Here is a 19,296-nt window from a genome sequence, read left to right as displayed (position 1 = left end):
CTGGGAGGAGCTTACTGATGGTGGCAGCTTAAAATAGCTGCCCCCGAATTCCTGGTCACGTATCTGTTTAGATGATCATTTATCTGACATCTAACAGGTTTCTTATCCTTCAGGCAAGAAGGGAAGAAGATATAGTTTTGCTGGCAAATGCCCTTCGATTTTTGCAATTCAAGAATGGACATTGAAAGTTACAAACTTAGCCGAGATGGCTAAAATATCGGCATATCTTAAAGATCACTCAAATGAGAGATATAAACGAGACTGGAAAAAATGGATTGACTATATACAAAATAAATACAGGACCAAGAAATTCCAGTTAGCCTATGCTTAAGATCAGAAATGATTTAAATTGTTTAAAGTTAGCTCAGCAAGAAGAAGCTAAGATCAATGTAGATGTCATTAATTTCTTTATTTTTTTTTTCTCAATAGATTTTAGACTGTGTTTGTTAAAAATCCATACCGTGTACGGGTTCTGGGAAGTCGGGGGGGGGAAGGAGGAGGGGGGAGGGAGGGAGGGGTATACGGTTCCACCAGAAAACCGCGTTCGACTAAAGCGCACTCGACGAAACCGCGTAGCTGACGTCATCACAGGGCGACAACAGCGCGGAGACAGAAGCTGTAAACGCTAAACCTAAAATTAACCCCCAAACCTAAACCTAACCCCCCTAAACCTAACCCTTAACCTAACCCTAAACCTAAACCTAATCCTAACCCTTAACCTAACCCTAAACCTAACCCTAACCCTTAACCTAACCCTGAACCTAACCCTAACCCTTAACCTAACCCTAAATCTAACCCTTACCTTAACTTGAATCGGCTTGCTTTCAAAGCGCTATTTAAAGCGCCCTTTCTTCGCACTTGCTGTTGTCGCCCTGTTGATGACGTCAGCGACACGGTTTAATCGGGCGCGCTTTAGTCGAGCGCGGTTTTGTTGTGCCACGGGGGTATACATTAGGCTAGACAAAAATTTGGTGGTAAACTAGAACTATTTTGACACACACAAAAAATTGTACTCCGATGTCTTACTGATTGAGGAATGATGAAATGTTTGTTTTAAAAGAAAATAAAACTTTTGAACCCTAAAAAAAAAAATGGGTGCAACTGACTTAACTGTCTTGTCCCAATTGTGGTTATAAGTCAATGATTACCTGTATGTATTACAATAGGATGTTCATATTTAAAGTACTGTATAATGCAAGTGGCTGAGAAACAGATTAATAGATACTGTACTCTCCAGCTCTGTAAAAACTGTTTATTTGTTTTGCAGTAATACCCAAAGGCTTTGTCATGGTTGGACCTACCATTATGTATATGTAAACTTGTAACAAATGCCTCAACTTTATTAGTATAGATCTGTAGCTAGATGCTGTGCAAATATTCACATTTTCATTCTGATTGACTTTTAAGTGATTCTAATATAAATATGTTTCTTGCTTGAATCAGACACAATTTTGGATGTCTTGGGGATGTGTGCAATAATTAACAAGATACCTGCTTTCCAATTCTTTCATTTTCCTTGTCTATTCTGAAAATCTACACTAGCAACTCTAGACTAGCAACTTGGCATTTATGTGCAGGTGTTTCTAATCTTCTGCCCCCACATGGCCTGCCCAAGGGAAAGGTTTGAGGGCCTGTCAAAGTTACCCATCCTTAGTTTTATTTCCAAACCAAGATTTTGGTTAACTAATCACCAAAGTGAAAAGGTAGTTTTGAAACCAAGTAATGATAAACCATTCTCCTTAATTTTTTCCCACCCATTTTGGGTTTTTGTTAGTATTTTGATTATTAATAATTTGGCAGCTTTTGTACAGCAAGCAGAGTTGTTGTCGTTGTTATAATATATGCAGTCCTACAAGGTGATCACACTTGCGGTGGCAGTTCTCTATGAGTAAAGAGGAAATGGTGGTAACCCTGAACACAACCCTGCAGCTGTTGTGCCTCCGGCTTCCTCCAAGCCTTTGCTAAAGATCCCTTCCCCCACCCTTTCTTGGAGATTTAAGTAAATTAGGTGGCCTTTTCAAACAAAGGCATGAAAATGTGGGCGTGAGCATGTGCGATTTATAAACCTGACACCTACAAGAGGTGTGCTGCTGAAATCTTTGTGAAGATGATTTAGGGTGTTGTTTAATCTTCCTCCTTACCGGTCTTTCAGGCACATGTTTGCAAAACCCCACCCTGTCTTAACTAGGGGAGGGACTCTGTCCCTTTTAAGGCTCAGGTGGTTCTGAACTAACATTCAGCTAATGAATCAAGAGAGAAAGAGGAGTGGTCCATCTGTCAGGTCCCCTCTCAGCTGACTTGCAGGAATGACTGAAAAGCTTGGCACAGGCTGAACCGCTTCAGGATTCTGCCCCTCCTCCTCCTCTGCTGTCTCTGCTTGCATGTTTCACAAGCTCCCTTAGAAGAACAATGAACTGATTTTGAAGTTTTAAGACTGGGAGGGATCCCCTTGGAGTTGTCTGTGGCAGCCTGCAGCATGCATTGTTTGACACCATCTTAGACAGCTGTCAGTTTCTTTTATTTTCTTCTTCCCGGCTTCCTCCCCACAATTTCCCCTTTTGGATCGCTTTTGTCTGACGAAATAAAGTGACCATGGTCCAACGTTTCAGCCTCAGGAGGCAACTATCAAAGGTAAGGTTGCTTGTGTCATCAGGATGTGTGGGAACTGTCTACATTTGATCACTTTTCTCTCATAGTACAGTGAAGCCTCTGCTTAGACAGAAGTGGGCGGGGGTCTGCTTGAGAGAAAGGAGCTCTGCCTTTTGTTCCCTTTGCCAACAGAACAAAGGTTTTTAAAATAAATTCTCTGTCAGCAGACATAGGGGCTTTCTCTCCCTAAAATTAGAACTGCTGCTTCTTTCTTTGGATTTAGCATCTAATGTGTGTCTATCATCTAGGAAACAAGACATGATTATCAGAACAAAATATGATCTGATGAAATAGCAAAGATGGATTAGAACTATAGAGAGTCAGGATTAGGATAAATTTCACTGGTAACCCAGAAAAATCTACCTGGCGAAGCACATGGCAGCTATCGGTTCCAAGTATTAGGCATGGCTGTCAGCAGAAGGAAGAACAAAGGAGTTGTTCTTAAGAGATTTTGCTATGGAAATACTTTGCATTGTTTGGTCTTAAGATGCTTTAAAAGAAAAGATGGGGCTACTAAGAAAATAAAATCCATTTTTTACTCAAGGAAATAGTTCAGTAATTTTTTAAATGACTAAATAAAAGAGGATCCGAGATAAACCAATATTATGAGATGGTAGGTAGGTAGGTAGGTAGGTAGGTAGGTAGGTAGGTAGGTAGGTAGGTAGGTAGGTAGGTAGGTAGGTAGATAGATAGATAGATAGATAGATAGATAGATAGATGATAGATAGATAGATAGATGATAGATAGATAGATAATAGATAGATAATTAGAGAGGCAGACAGGAAGGATCTTGGGTTCTGTACATCTTTATAACCAAGTAAGATTTAGTTAGAAAAATAATACCAACCCTTGTTCGCTATCTGTTTCATAGAATGTTTGTAAAGGCTGTCTTTTTGTGTAAAATGCAATGATCAGCTGCTGATCACAGCATTTAGGTCAAAATGCACTCTTTGCAGACAGTGTGGGGAAGCCTTAGGGTATTGCAAATGAACAGGCATTCAGTATGACCCCTTTCATTGTGCATCAGCATTTTTGAAATAGCTAAGCAATGAGCATATTAATGATCACTGAAATGGGGAAATCTTCACTCGCCTGGTAATAATATAATGCAAAAGCATGCAAGTGAAAAAAATATTTGGATAAGCAATAAAAACTGTAGTTGCTGAACTACAAATGCTAACACTATTTGCCATGTTCTAGCATGGCAAATAATGAAGGATGCTGGTAGATGTAGTTCAACTATTTCTGGAGTAAGAAGTTTCTCAGCAATGTTCTCTATGCTAATTCTCAATTCTTTTTTCAGGAGCAATTCCACACAATATTCTTAGAAACTGTGAAACTGAAGCTTATGAATATAGAACCTTTGTTCAAAATTCTGTTAACATAATTATCTCTATTTCAGTAAAATAATTTACTGGGACCTTATTGAATAGGAGAAATTGTGTTAACACATGGGGATTTTTCACTTATTAGAAATAATAGGTTTGTGGTCACATCTTGGACAATATTGGTAGTGAGAGATATAATAATTAACTATTTAAATATTTCTATGAAGACCATACATAGTGACATAGTTGGTTTTTTTTTAACATTAAAGTAGATGTATTCTTTATAAATGGATAATTAATTTGAGGTTTCCAAGCAGACAAGTTAACAAAAACTAAGAGAAGAGTTTGGCAAGAGAGCTGGTGAGTTCATGGAACTTATCAGTTATATTTAAGGAAGGTTGTATGGTTAATTAGTGGAGGTGATTTATGTTTTTTCTGGTTCAATACAGTAAGTGCTTACTTGTACAGCATATAGGAGGATAGACCTATAACTGTAGTTAACTGCCCAGAATCAATTGAAATTGTGCAATGTCTAAAATAAATAGTGAAATTATTAATGGGTAGAGTGACATTCCTCAGTCAACAGCATTGTCCCAACCAGCATTCTTTTTAAAAAAGGAAGGGAAAGGAAGTTGTGAATTTGCAACCTGAGTGAGTAAACAGGAGTAGGAGAATTTTGTGAGGAAGGAGAATGGATGAGAATTTCCCATTTTCATAGGCTAAATATTTAGATGAGTTTAGAATCCAGGCTTTTAAACTTCAAGTAGTTTCAAGGGAAAAATCTCTAAGTTCTCAACCATGGTTTAAGAAGCCAGCAAGTAAGATAGCTCTTTCCATTGTTGTTTGGTTTAATGAATTACTCTGCCTGTTGGACATGAGCAGTGGGCTTCTGCTTGCTACAGTAAGCTTAATGCAGTGTCTATTTCCCTGAAACTAATGTTGATAATTTGGAGATGTTTCGAGAGCCAGAGAAGTACAAAGAGAATAGTGTGTGATAGCTTTGTCTTACTCCCAGGGCTGCCAAGACTTCCAAGGAATAAAGATACTAATCTGAGGATAAGGGAGACATGATTATTGGAGGACTTAGTTTGGAGTGGTGAATCCACATGCTTTCATTCTGGATAGTCCTCCAGTAAGTGAATGGCTTTCAGTTGTGTGCAGTCTGGTTATTGGACACTTAGACATCAGTGGTGGGTTGCAGGCGGTATTACCCGGTATGGGTATACCAGTGTCTGCCTGGAGCACCGGGTACCGTTCCGGTATGGTGCTCCAGAGGGCCCATCTGCCTGCCCGTTGTCCTTACCTGTCTTTAAACTCTTCAGCTCTTCCACGCACGGCTCGTACAGCACTTGTGTGATGCTCTGCCAAGCAGCTGGAGCATCTCGGAGGCTTCTCTGGAGGGTAGGACGCATGCATGTGCTGTGCGCATTCATGTGGAGGATGCTGGGCTCCATTGCAACCGTACTGGTTGCAACAGGATCCACAACCCACCACTGTTAGAGATGGATGAAGAGCCACAGTGGCGCAATGGTTAGTATGCAGTACTGCAGGCTGCTTCTGCTGACTGTCCTCTGTTTCCAATTTGGCAGTTTGAATCTCACCAAACTCACGGTTGACTCAGCCTCCATCCTTCCGAGATCGATAAAATGAGGACCAAGATTGTTGGGGGCAATATGCTGACTCTGAACTGCTTAGAGAGGGTTGTAAAGCACTGTGAAGCGGTATATAAGTCTAAGTGCTATTGCTATTTGTGAACGATGGTGCCTGGCCTGCTGGTTCAAAGGTTACAGACATCATACACTATCAAGATAAATTGCTGGATAGTTTGGGGGAAGCAATCCTTGTGCAAATACCAAGGAATAATGAAAATATTGTTCAAGGAGAATATGGACACTGCTGAGTAACTGAATAAATTTGAAGGCATAGATTTTGAGTCTATATTGATTGACTTTATCAGATATTTCAAACAACTAAAAGAAATTATGATAATGACTACATTTTAAGAGATTACACTCTAATAAACGATATCCATCCAGTTTCACCTATTCAGATATGAAATTGTGATCTCATACAAATATTTAACTCAGTGTCACAAAACTGGATTTTTTAAAGAGACACCAAGAGGATATCTAGAAAAAATACAGTCTGGTTGACCTAAAACTTTTCTAGAAAAATTGTATGGAATAAATATCGAAGAAAAATTAACTAAGCACATAGAACAGTTTTTCTCAAACTTGCCAACTTCAGCTCCCAGAACTGATGTCCACAGAGCTGAATTCCAACATATTAAAGTTGCCAAATTTGAAAAACATGGCACAGAGGAACAAGCTTATTTGAATAAGAATCAGCGTGGTTGCAAGGGTAAATCTTATCCCACTAACCTTATACAGTTATTGGAGTGTTTCATGTAAATGGTCAACATTGTATTTTTGGATTTCCTAAAGTTCCTAAATTTCCTCAAAATTCCTTTGACAAAAGATTTCAAATGGATCACAGAATAAAAGTAAATGTCTTTCTATATTTGCTATTTTTTTTCAATTATAAGTTGAATTAAAATAGAAAAAATTAAAATAGAAAAAATTGGGCAAGTTTCTCAACACAGAAAGAAGTCAAGTCCTTCACGTTTCTTTGGTCAGATACTTTTAAATTTGTTCATAAATTATCTTGGAGATAAACAGCAAGCTGGTTAAATTTGCAGATGTTACCCAACTTCTGAAAATGGTGAAAATCAAGTGATTATGAAGAGTTTTAAATGTCTTTAAATTGGGTGACTCATCAACTAAATGGCAAATGTGGTTCATTTTTCAGTAAATTAAAATGATATATGTTGAAACAAAAGCCTTAACTTCAAACATGCTGATGAGATTTGAGTTATCTGTAACTAGTCAGGGAAAGGGAATCTAGAGAATCTAGTCATAATTCCAAATTCACAGCTGCATTTTAAAGAACCCCACCACTGTTGTGTAGCTATGTAATGGACTGAGCAATAGATTTCAAAAGCAGATAGATCAGTTTCCTAGGTGCAGGTGAGTTCTAGCTGGAGAATACTTTGAGCACGTAAGAAGTATAAATAGGAGTCTAGATTCCTGTGCAATTTGTTCAAAACAAGTTTCAACATAACCAGTTCCTGCTTTTGTCTGTTTCAGTACTGATGTTCAAATTATCATCTGTATGTGCTTCTTGCTCCATTTCCATAGTTGGTAACTGCTTTAAGACTTGGAAAGGACTTGACACCTTCTCCTTCCTTTTGGACTGATATCTGGACTAATAGAATTGTACAAGCAACGCTTGCCCTGAGATAGAAACCATCAGACATGATGGTCACTAACTTGAATGGCTTTAAAAATAAACCAGGTAAATTCATGGAAGATGTCTATTTGTCTTGAAGACCCTATGTTACTTCCAGATTGGGATAAGGATATACCGTATTTTTCAGAGTATAAGACGCACCTTTTTCTCTCGAAAAGAGGCTGAAAATCTGGGTGCATCTTATACACTGTATACAGCATTTTTTGGCTCCCGAAATCCTGCCTCCTTCACCAAAATGGCAGTGCATAGCCTTTAGGAGGCTTTCAGAGTGCTCCTGGGGGCGCGGGAGGGCAGAAATGAGCGAAAAATGGACCATTTTTTGCTCATTCCCCCCCCCCAGCACTCTACAAACCTCCTAAAGGCTATTCATGCCCTTTTTGTGGAAAAAAATGGGCCCCTTTTTGCGAAAAACGGGCCATTTTTGGGAAGTCTGCAGAGTGCAAAAACTTTTTTTAAAAAAAATTGCCTCTTCAAAACCTTGGTGCATCTTATACTCCGGTGCGTCTTATACACTGAAAAGAGACGGTATTCTAATACCAGATATATTTGGTTAGGAGTATTCTCTCTCTACTTGTGAGCATCATAAAGGCTTCTTGTTAGCTATTCTGAGAACATACTAAAATAAATATGCTTTGGATTACTCCAGCAGAGCCATTCCTATGTACCTATAGAATGATCCTATAGCTGTTTCACAGGCTGGCCCTGCCCTTTTGCCTATATGTGTGTTTCTTTTTGCTGGCAGTCCCAGTGTAAGTGTTATCTGATCCTTATTGTAGACTGATAGGATCCAGCTTTCTGTGACATGAGCTGAGTTTACTCCAGGAACAGATAAATTATATAAGGACTGACCTGAAGTTGTGTTTCCAAAAACTCTTCAGAAACGAATATTTAACTTGGTGTTTGATTAAAAAGTAATCTCTGCTATCATCAGAGCAGCAGTTTAAGTTACAAGGAAGTTGGGGAAACAAATAAGCTAACCCACAACATACTTTGTGAATAGGTCGAGAAAGCAAACAGTATACTTGTGTAATACCTAACCCACCCTTCCTCATGAGCTGTTGTTCAAGTATCTTTCTGTAATGAAATATTAACACTTGAAATAATAGGTATTTTTTTTTGGTCTGGTGAAATAGTTATATCTTAAACGTTTTGCAGTTGCTTCTGTAGGTATACCTGCCTACCTCTGAAATCTGTTCCATATGCCAAACTGTCTTTGTACAAAACAGACGCACAGCATGATTTGCCCCTAGGGCATTACAGACTGCCAACAGAGAAGTTTATTAGTGGCAAGCAAATGAATAATATAGAGATGGCCAAGCACCACACAGAAGAACACCAAATGCATTGATGTATGCACAGGTTTACTACTTCAGGATTATAATAGTTTGTACAGTACCAGCAATTTACTAATTTGCTTGTTTGGTCTGCTAAGCCAAGAAGAACTGATTCTAGAGAGAACATAGACTAGAGACCTTTGAGAGATACCAGGACTAAAGGCTAAACTGGGAGTTGAAAAAATGTGCTAGAACAGTGATGGCGAACCTTTTTGGCACCAAATGCCCAAACCGGAACATGCATGTGCGGACATGCATGCCGGAGCACTGATACTTGAAGACCAGCTGGCTGGTCTTCGAGTCCGTACACTGGTCACCTAGTCTTCTGGTTTCCAGCATGTGCATGCATGTTGGCAAAGTTGGTCTTTGTGCACACTGGAGCCCTGGAAACTCAAAGACCAGCTGGCCAGTGCGCATGCCAGAAAAGCAGCTACAATGGCACGTGTGCCCACAGAGAGAACTCTGTGTGCCACCTCTAGGTTCACCATCATGGTCCTAGAAGAAGTGATGTTTGGTTCCCAAAAGCCCTACGTGCTCATGTCCATAAGGACCCCCATAGTCAGCCTAGCTGAAGAGACAATAAGTTACCTTGTGGGGTATAAAAACACATGACGTTGTTGTGTCAGATGATGAGTTTTAAAGGCTTTTCTTACTGTGATCATGCCATGAATGTTAAGCTGATTGAAGAAACCCCAATATTTTTCTTGGAAAATCGCATTATTACCACTGAATATATGTGTTCATATTTTTACTTTGATAGCATTAAAACAATCTACTCAGATGGAATAGAGATTGAGGACGAAGAAAACAATCACTGTAATACAACCAGCAAACGGAATTTGGTGCAATTTCCTTTGGGACTAAAATTGAATTCCAAATATAATAGAATTGTATTAGTTAGGCCTTGAATAAATGCTAGGTCAGATTTTTCAAGTACAGTGAATGCCAATAATATAAATCTTGGGATAATTCTGATATTCTCTTAAAAGTGAAAGAATTTGACAAAGTGATATCATAGAAACATAGAATTGAAGGATCATAGAGACCATCTAATCCGAATGCATGCTTTATTCAAAATCTGCTAAAAGAATCTCTAACAGAAGATCAGCCAGCCTCCATTTAAGATGTGATTGGCCATATTTTGACATTTTAAAGAATAACACCAACACATTTGGCTGTGCCTGAAAAAAATAATTGGCAGTTATTCCAGATCCTTTGCTGTGAATGTCAATTGGTCATTGCATCTGCATGGTTGGCAGTTGATCTGACAGTTTTGCATCATTTGTAACTTCTATTCTGAGGCAGAGGTTAGTGTTACATTTATATCTCACATATCCTTCTAGAACTCAGGGCAATATACACAATATTCCATCCTCCTAATTTTATTTTCAGAATATTTTGAGGTAGGCTGGGCTCAGAAAGCATAACTGATCAAAATCATTTAATGAAATTCCATTAAATGGCTGAAGGTAGGCTTGAGTCTGGGTTTCCCAGTCCTAATCTAGGACTTTCACTACTACAGGCAGTCTGCCACTTACAAGTACACTTGTAAATTACCCAGAATCTAAATTTGTACATAGCGGAGGGGAAATCCCTCAGCAGACCGAGGGAAAAAATCTCAATCCAGTGTTCCTTCTATTGACATTCTGGGGACGCCATCAGAGAAGATGGCAAATGGCGGTCACATGTTTGCAGAGCACCTGGCAACTGGTTATAAATGCAAACAGGTTGCCAAGTGCCCAAAATGCATTCATATGACCTGATGTAACAGCCGGATGTGCTTTCCAGGTCATAAAGCACCAATTCTGAGACTATTATGACTGCAAACAGTCATTAAACCAACAGTTATTAAAAGATTGGTTGTAATTTGAGGATTACCTGTACCTATTGCAGTGGGGGTGCTTTCGTTGTGTTTAATTACAAGAAGCCAGAATTAACAGCAACTTTGGTCTATTATTACTTGCAGGTTGAGTTCATTATCTAGTTACCTCCATAAGGCTTGAAAGGCAAAATAGATGAAAGTGGGAGCTCTTCCAAAGTGTCATGTTTTTAACTATTCATTATAAGTAACAGAACAAAATAACTTCTAATGGAAATGGTTTTTATAATTGTCCTATTTAATATGTATCAATTTTAATGCATTTCACACTCTGAAACATGACAAGTAGTATCTAGTTTACGGAATGTCATTTGGCAAAGTGATAAGCATGATATTATACAAACTTTTAGACTCCGAAATTATTTAGTGCGGTGAATAAATATCACCTAAGTAACCCAGCAGAATTGTATAAAAATAAAATATGTTCATAGTTTAGAAAGTGGCTCATTTTATTATTGGATGTTGTGTCTCTCTCCACTATCGCACAAGGCCAGGTTAGTCACTGTTGGTTCAACTCTATTGTTACATGTGTAATATTTACTTTTTGTATCTGTGCGTACAGTAGTTTACACTACCAGAAGTTCTGCCCATTGATACATACATTATTGTACAGTAGAAGTTAGGACGGTGCACTATTATATACTATGATATATTTTTGGAATCAGCTAAATGCCTTTTAATTTTTGTGCAGTGCTATTGGGTGGTGGTGGGGGAGGAAAAGCATCAATTAAAAAGTGAATTCTGTTCACCTGTGATTCTGTGATGAAACATAACTGTTCCTGTTTACAAAAAAGTAGCTTTTTAATTATCTTAAATATTCAAAGTGACATGATATGTTACTGCCCTTACTGTTAAATGGATGAAAAGGAATCTCACACTATCAGCAAAGGGATTTGTGTCACAGTTTCAATGAGATATTAATAGTTCCAAAATTGTATTGGGTTCAGGAAACATTGGTGAATCTGCAGATTTGCTCTATTTTAAAATAGTTTCATTGGCTACCAGTCAGTTTCTGAACTCATTTCAAAGTTTGAGGCAGTCTTAAATCTATCTGTCTGATAAAAACACTATGAGAAGGCCTACTGATAACACTCATCCCCATTCTTCTTCCTCATTCTTTCTAATGGTAGACTTATGATAATCAGTAGTGGAAAGAGCTACATTAGGTCATGTAATGAATTTTTTTAGCATTTTAACTTCTGCTCTTCAGCTGAACTGGTTGCGAGGTCTGGCCTGGGCAAGTCGGCAGTTGTTTGAAAACTTTTCCACTTATAATCTTCTGGACAACAGAATGATTGATATCCAATTGTTTGGCAATCCCTTTAAATCTCTTTCCAGACCCATTGGCATATATAACATTCTTTCTAAAAACCCGAGAGCTCTTTCAATGTAGGTTTAGTTATATTCATACTTAAACAAAAAGCACAGGTCAGCAAAAGTTCAATTAAGGGTTACCAGAGGTAACATTATATCTACCATAACCTTGATCAAATAAATCAACTATATTTTTTTCTTTTCCATTTAAGAATCTTTAATCTTTAGTCTTTTCAAATAATATCGTGGAACTTGATTTATTTTTATTTGTCCCTCCTCACAAAGCTTTTTCTAAATCCAGTATAGGAAAATTATCCAGGTCAATATTTTGATTTATTTATTTGTATATCTCTTTAAATTATTAAGATACCAGCTGACTTATTTTATATGTCCAGTGTATCATAATTTGCTATATTCTTCTTGTAGCTCCAATCCATTTTCAGATCAGTCTCAATCTTTTTAATATAATTTCTCTCATCTTTTAAACACATTCTAATTTTCCAAAATTGAACTTTTTAATCACTCTTTTGCTGTTTATTCCCCAAAAAATTTTTTTGGGTGGAGATATGGCTAGTTGAGTTTGAAGAGTGTCACCAGCTGAGAACCTAGGGCAGGAGTGGTCATGTGGCAATTGTCACCCAAGAATCACTTAAGACTCAGGGGAACTGCCCAACAGGTCATAAGATTTGAGACTTGGTTCATTAAGTAGGGATCAATTGGGATTGTTGCTGTTGTATCAGTCTCCCTGCTGCATAACAGCTTCCCTGTCTGAATTCCTTGACCCTATTTCCAAGTTGGCAGTGGAGTTCTCCAGGCTTGTGGTCTTGGAGACTTCAATATGCCTTCCCTGGAAATGGGGATTGAGATGGCTCAAGGGTTCATGGCCACCATGACAGCTGTGGGCCAGATCATTCAGAGCTTGACACAAGACAGTGGTCACATAACAGATTTGGTGTTCTGTTAGAGCAGTAGCTATATACATCTGCAGTTGGGGAAGCTTTTGATCATGGTCAGATTACACCTTGATTACTCTGGCATCTCTATCCATTATCGGGAGGGTGGGCCAATTTCATATTATTGATATTGCTTTTGACACAGTAACATTATACACTGTGGTGATGTTGGTTTATTTGTTTATCACTTTTTGTGTATGATTGGTATCTTCTGCTATTATAAATTTCTTCAAACTAGTAGCAAAGCTTCCCTTGTTCTCGCCTCTTTACATGGCCTTACAACTTAGGCTCATGGAGTTCCTCAGACACCAGAAGGGATTTGCAAACAACACACTGAGTATGATTCACTGATGAATACTATACAATTAGTAGATGGACACAACTGAATAGAATCCAAGGTGTCTTGGAGAAATTATGGTACCCACCATAATAAAGGTGTGTGTGTGTGTGTGTGTGTGTGTGTGTGTATAAGATTTTTTAATTAAATGTATATTACTTTCACCTCCATTTAGGTCAATATTGTTTGCAGTTGTTTAAAAATGCAGATATACATCTGACTATACTATATCTAATAAATCACAGAGCACTGCTATCATTTTGTAAAAATAGGATTTTCCTGCAGAAATTTAACTTTTAACTTTTTTGTTTAGTCTTATTCCTCTGCAGCTGGTATTTTTCTTTTTTGGATGACTATATCAATTAAAATAGTTTCATTAAAAACAATTGGAAAGTAATGTAGGATCACGCGTCAAACAATTAAAGGAGTAAATATTAAACTAAGGACTTTGTTTAAGTAAAAACTGTGTTAGTTTACAATACAATATGTTAAATGTGATTTTGGAAAATATATCTCCAAGAACTGGCTCCCTGCTGGAAGAAACTATGAGAGCAGTTTGTTTGGACTGTAGTTACACCTGTCTCCAAAGACTAGAGAAAGGTCTCATCTTCAATCTTAATGTTTCAAAATGCTCGTATTAACACTGTTAATGATTTATAAACAACCATCTACTCAGGGATATATCCTTTGATAAATCTGCAAGCACACTGCTCCAATTTCTGAATAGCATCTTTATTTATTTAACAGTTGTCTCCTTTTTGTGATAGCAGTAATATATTCCAATCTTCAGAAGATGATATAAATTGTTTCTACACATTTTGGCATAGTGTGTTACACACATATTGGAATCAATTCAGTGTTTTAAAGAGGGAGTCAATGACAATCATTTTGGAAAGAGTGGAGTTTAGAGCTGTTGTACATATATACATCTAATGGTTTTCACTAATACAAGTTCTTATAATTTTCTGTTGTTCTAATTATGATTAGCAATCATTAATATAAAACATTTTCTCAACATTGCAATACAATACTAGGTTCTGTAACTTGGGACTATATTTTTCCCTCTGCTTTTTTATTTTGTTCATATTTTGTAAAATTAAAATTATATTTTGCACTACTATTCCAGAGCGTATGCTATTCCACAGCGTTTACAGTGCTTTGCTATTTTACAGTTTTCTTTAAAAACTTCAGTTGAAAAATTTCATAGGTGTTTGACCCCCAAATATAATGTGCCAACTCTGATTGGGGAAGTGCAGTCCCAACACGAATTAAAGATGGAAAATCCACAGAGTCAGGCACTTTAGAACTCTAGTTAGCATTTTGTGGAAGAATATTAATCCCTTTTTCAGTTGAACAGGAGTCCCATCTTCTGCCAGAATCCAACTCTAAACAGATTCATCTTGCTCCAGTTAGCTCTGAAGAACTTGATAATGAGTTTGCAAGTACAAGTTGGCTTTTCAATTTTCTGCATAGATTGTCAGTATTAAATTCTTCTTTGTTCCTTGTTGTATTCAGTACCCCTTCACCGTATTATTTTGCGTTGTTCTTCACAACTTTATTGTGTAATTGCATTAAATACCTTGTATATAAGTTACTGCTCTCCTTCATGCAAAAGGCACCTCTCAGGAGATATTGTTTTGCTTCTATCAAAGCCTCCGTGGAATTAGACTGGTACTGTGTTGAGTTCTTAAACATAGTTTGTGTTTAATTGCACTTGACAGTTTTGGCCTATTTTTGCTATTGAGAGACAGTGACTGTCTTACTTTGGGGGAGATAAGTGGATTTATGTTTTAATAGCTTGTCAGTATGATTTTTTTATTTCATTTATTAGATTGCAATTTACAATGGGGCCTAGTGTTTCAGAGAGTTAAGGGGAATTCTGAGCTTTTTTACTTCCTTTCATTACTACATCTTCCTGAAATACTAATAAAAGAGAATTTCGATGGAGTTGAGATTATTGCTGTCTTGAAATATCAAGAGCTGTACTTTACTGACTAGATCCGTTGTTATATGTGCATAATTTAGCATGTTTGAAATTGTTCCCACAGTTCAGAACCTCATATAATCCAGTATCCAAAATCACAAAATGTTTTCTTGGTTTTATAGACAAATAGTTGATGGTGTATGGTAATCTCAGAATCTTTTTTTTAACAATTTCATTTTATTTTATTCAAAATATTAAAATCCAAAAGAAAAAAATGGATCAGAGATAAAACAAAACTAAACAAAAACATTGAAAAAATGTGAATTAAAAAAAAACACACCAAAGAACAAAAACATATGTTATATCCCCCCCCCCCAGTTGAACACTGAGGAATCTATTGCAACAAGGGGTTCCTGAAACTCTAGTGTTCGTAATTCAGCGTCTTTTAACCTCAGACAAGAGAGAATGTTCCCCTTTTTTTGTGGAAACAACATTAGATTACCACATTTTAGGGTTTAAACAAATATTGTCTGTCGTAATGAAAAAACCGGTGAGATAGAAACAAACCCTTTAGGACCAGAGATGTTTGGCAACCATGCTCTAGAGAGTGATCTCTATCAGCTCCTCCTCTTCAGCAGTTCCTCTTGTTGAGACAGCATCTTCAGAAAAACTGAGCAATAATGCACTTCGAAATATTTGGATTTTTAATGCAACCCAGTGACATGCCTGAGTGGTGATATCAATCCAAAAGATTTCAAGAACCTAATAAAAATAGAGCTGCCTTTAAAAGCCATGCAGACAAAGCCTTCAAAGAAGAAGGTGAGTTGGAAAAATCTAATCACACAGTAGGAGGAAAAAATCAAGTGGCTTTCACGTGTTCCTATGTCACTTCAATGTTGTTCTTAAGAGTAAAGAATCTATATTGTCTTTGCTTGTTTGTCTTGGTTTCCTGAATCAGAAGTGTAGCTGCTGATATTCCAAGGGTGGGAGGAAAAATATGTTCCAGGTGAATTTTCTTCCCAAGACCTGAAAAATCTACATGAGCCTCCCCCCTATACTTGCAGATGAGGTTACGAATAGAAACCACTGCTGGGAATAAATGTATAGAGTTTGGAGCAATGTTGTCCTGATTTGACTGTCTAGGTCAGGGGTAGTCAACCTTTTTATATCTACCACCCACTTTTGTATCTCTGTTAATAGTAAAATTTTCTAACCGCCCACCGGTTCCACAGTAATGGTGATTTTATGAAAACCTAATGAAAATGTTTTTAAATAATGCTATGAATTTTTTTTTAAAGTCAATTAAATTAAAAAAAAGGAAACTGCTTCAGTATTGGACAAAACCCCTACCGCCCAATATGAAAGCTGGAACGCCCACTAGTGGGCGGTAGGGACCAGGTTGACTACCACTGATCTAGATGATCAAGTTGACAATGTAACCTAAAAGGCCCTTTGAGCAATTGCTGATCTCTTTAAATATTTGCTATGTTGATTTCACATCCTTTGCACAGGCTAACAGAATCAGTCAGCAGCAAGCAATAATACAGATTCTAACCCACATAGATGTTACTAGGGAATATTGGGGGAGCGTATAAGAATAAGTAGTTAACTTATAAAATATATACGGGTTGTTGTTGATTTTTGCTTTGTTGAAAACTCCAGTGTATTGAACCCTGATTCATAGAGCTTGGAGTTACCCTTACTAGCAGCTTTGCAGTGGTTTAGGCAGGAATGCTTCCCAGCCCTGTTTTAGAGTTGACCAGTGACATTTGCATGGAAGACACATACTTTGTATCTCTGCCATACTCTTATATCCTCAAACCCCATAATGCAGGTGTAGAGAATTTGTAAATGAATATTAGCAGCCAAGTGACTTCCATTTATATTTCTTTTCTGCTTACTCCCCCCCCTCAAAAAAAAGATAAGTAAAAGTGATAAAGCTTTAAAACAGATCCCACTTGTTATTTCCAAGTTACTTTTCTGGCTTTCTTTTACTGGAATTTCTTATTGAAATATTACAGAGGGCACAACACTACCATTTTCATTGATAGAAGTGTTTCATTTCCTATAAATGTATGAAGTTGTTAATATAAGAAAATGGCTTGTTATATTAAGAATTATATTAATGAACAATTAATATGAACTGATACAGCATTGCCTTTCTCAGTATTCCTTTCATTTCTCTTCCTGCTATTTCATACTATACTGCTGGCAAGGTTTCTTCTTCTTCAGAGATTAAGATGTCTTTGGAAAGAAATACATCTGGCATTAGGTTAACACTTGGCTAAAAGCTGTGGTTAATGTATTCTAGATTATTTTTTGCAAAGTCTCCCAAATGAAACCTTTTTCCCAGCCATGGTCTTTTATACTCTATCCATTTTTCTAGAATACCATATTATTTACTGAGTCTGCTCAAATTTCACTCCTAACATATATTTAAACAATAAAATAATTTTGAGTTTAGTCATTATTTCCTGCTAAAACGCCCTCCCCACTAGCAAATTTTCTAGAGAAATGTGCGAACCAAGATATGTGTTCAAGTATGTGTTAGTTGTGTCACTTTTCCCGGAAGCATGAATGGGTTAGTATTAGGTGAGGCCTTGCTTATTGGTTAGACTCATGTTCATTAGAATTTGATGCTTTTTTATAGCCTAGGTTTTAAATGAAAAACTACATATAGGAGAGTGATGAAACGCCCTACAGGTGATTTATGGCTAGTGGAAGAAAGATAGAGTGGTTCATTCTTCCCTGGATAAAAGAGAAATGAAATATTTTGTAATATACTGGTCTGGATGTTTATAAATAGACAGCTGCTTTATGCCTCCCATTGGAAATAACATTCAATTCCTTCATTTGAGAACTGGCAGATCAGGCTCAGGGAATACGCATCAATGTCAAATATCAATTCACATCTAAAGAAATTGGTCTAATACCAGTGTTGATTCCATTTTGAAAGCATTCATGGATTAATATTCTGGACATAGAATTCTTCTGTATCCAAAAATTGGGCTTTCTTTAACATAAAGAACAAATAAATCATATTCTCTCTGATTAGTCATAAAGATAAGAATGGAATGTTTCATATTAGTTAAGATTTTTTTTTAATTCTTTTTATTTTGTCGGAAAATTTATATGATTTTGGCTGGGATTTTGGTTTTTTTGTTGTTAAACACTGACTTGATTCTAATAATAGTTTTTAAGGGTGCAGACCAGTGGTGGGATTCAAATGTTTTTACTACCAGTTCTGTGGGCGTGGCTTGGTGGGCGTGGCAGGGGAAGGAAACTGTAAAATCTCCATTCCCACCCCACTGCAGGGGAAGCTTACTACAAAATCCCCATTTCCTCTTGATCAGCTGGGAGTCAGGCGGCAGAGAATAGATGGGGCAGGGCCAGTGAGAGGTAGTATTTACCGGTTTTCCGAACTACTCAAAATTTCTGCTACTGGTACTCCTGAACTGGTCAGAACCTGCTGAATACCACCTCTGGTGCAGACTGATAGAAATATATTGATTGATTTTAATGTTACTACCTGAATAGGAGAGGGATATTTTTCCTTTTTCCTTACTTTTTGGAAAATTCTTATCTAATGTTTATAGTTTGTAAACAACTTTTTTCTTTTCTCTGTTTTTATTCTGAAGTATCTTTAAAAATAAAATTGTTGAAGAGAAATCAGAAGACAAGTTAAATGGCGGTTGCCAGGCACCAATTTAGCAATGCAGTTCACTGCTACTTTTCTGACAGACTCAGCAGGCTTAAATCATTTTGCAGGGTATTAATTTTCAGAGGGCTTTGTTACATGACTGCTTAATTACTTCATATCTGTTCCTTTGGCAAAAGTGAAGGATAGTAGCAGTGGTATCCCTTCTTCACACTTGCAAATGTCAAATATAAAAGTATTTGATGCTTGAATGGACTGCTCTCCTCCTTTGTCTCGCACTACAACATGTGAATGTCCTGCTTTTATTTCACAAAGTGAGAATACATTAACAAGAGATAACCTTCTCAGCCACTGAAATAGAAGATTGCAGCCTTTAAAAAAAAAGAAGCAACAGGACTGGGATAGCAATAGCCAGGAAAATAAAGCAGGACAAAGCTGTTTCCCCCCTCTGCTTTTGTTTATTCACACAAATGCTTGTGCTCAGCTTATTGGCAGTTATTGCCTTCTATCTTAGCTTTTGCAGCTGTAGACAACAGATATTTAAAAGACAGTCTAGTTAAAGTATTCAGAAAGCACTTTCATACTAACAATCATGCCATTGGTAGCCATAA

At 37.2% G+C, this 19,296-nt stretch overlaps 1 protein-coding gene across 5 annotated transcripts in view; it reads left to right on the top strand.

The window, feature by feature from the left end:
- The window catches only part of TMCC1 (transmembrane and coiled-coil domain family 1), a 113,313-nt gene that overhangs the window by 34,704 nt on the left and 59,313 nt on the right, over window positions 1–19,296 (top strand). Inside the window, exon 1 of one of the 5 annotated variants that reach the window (XM_014064871.2) lies at window positions 2,147–2,631. The exons of the other annotated variants lie outside the window; for them this stretch is intronic. Within the exon in view, the coding sequence (XP_013920346.1) occupies window positions 2,593–2,631 (39 nt within the window). The 5' untranslated portion in view covers window positions 2,147–2,592. Of the gene's footprint in view, window positions 1–2,146; window positions 2,632–19,296 lie in introns of those variants that run through there. 5 annotated transcript variants of the gene reach the window in all.

This window comes from Thamnophis sirtalis, unplaced genomic scaffold, assembly GCF_051295495.1.
Source record: "Thamnophis sirtalis isolate CommonGarterSnake01/CBP01778 unplaced genomic scaffold, rThaSir2_p1.2 scaffold_3, whole genome shotgun sequence".
In the NCBI taxonomy this organism is placed as follows: Eukaryota; Metazoa; Chordata; class Lepidosauria; order Squamata; family Natricidae; genus Thamnophis; species Thamnophis sirtalis.
This window is presented reverse-complemented; position numbering and strand designations above follow the sequence as displayed.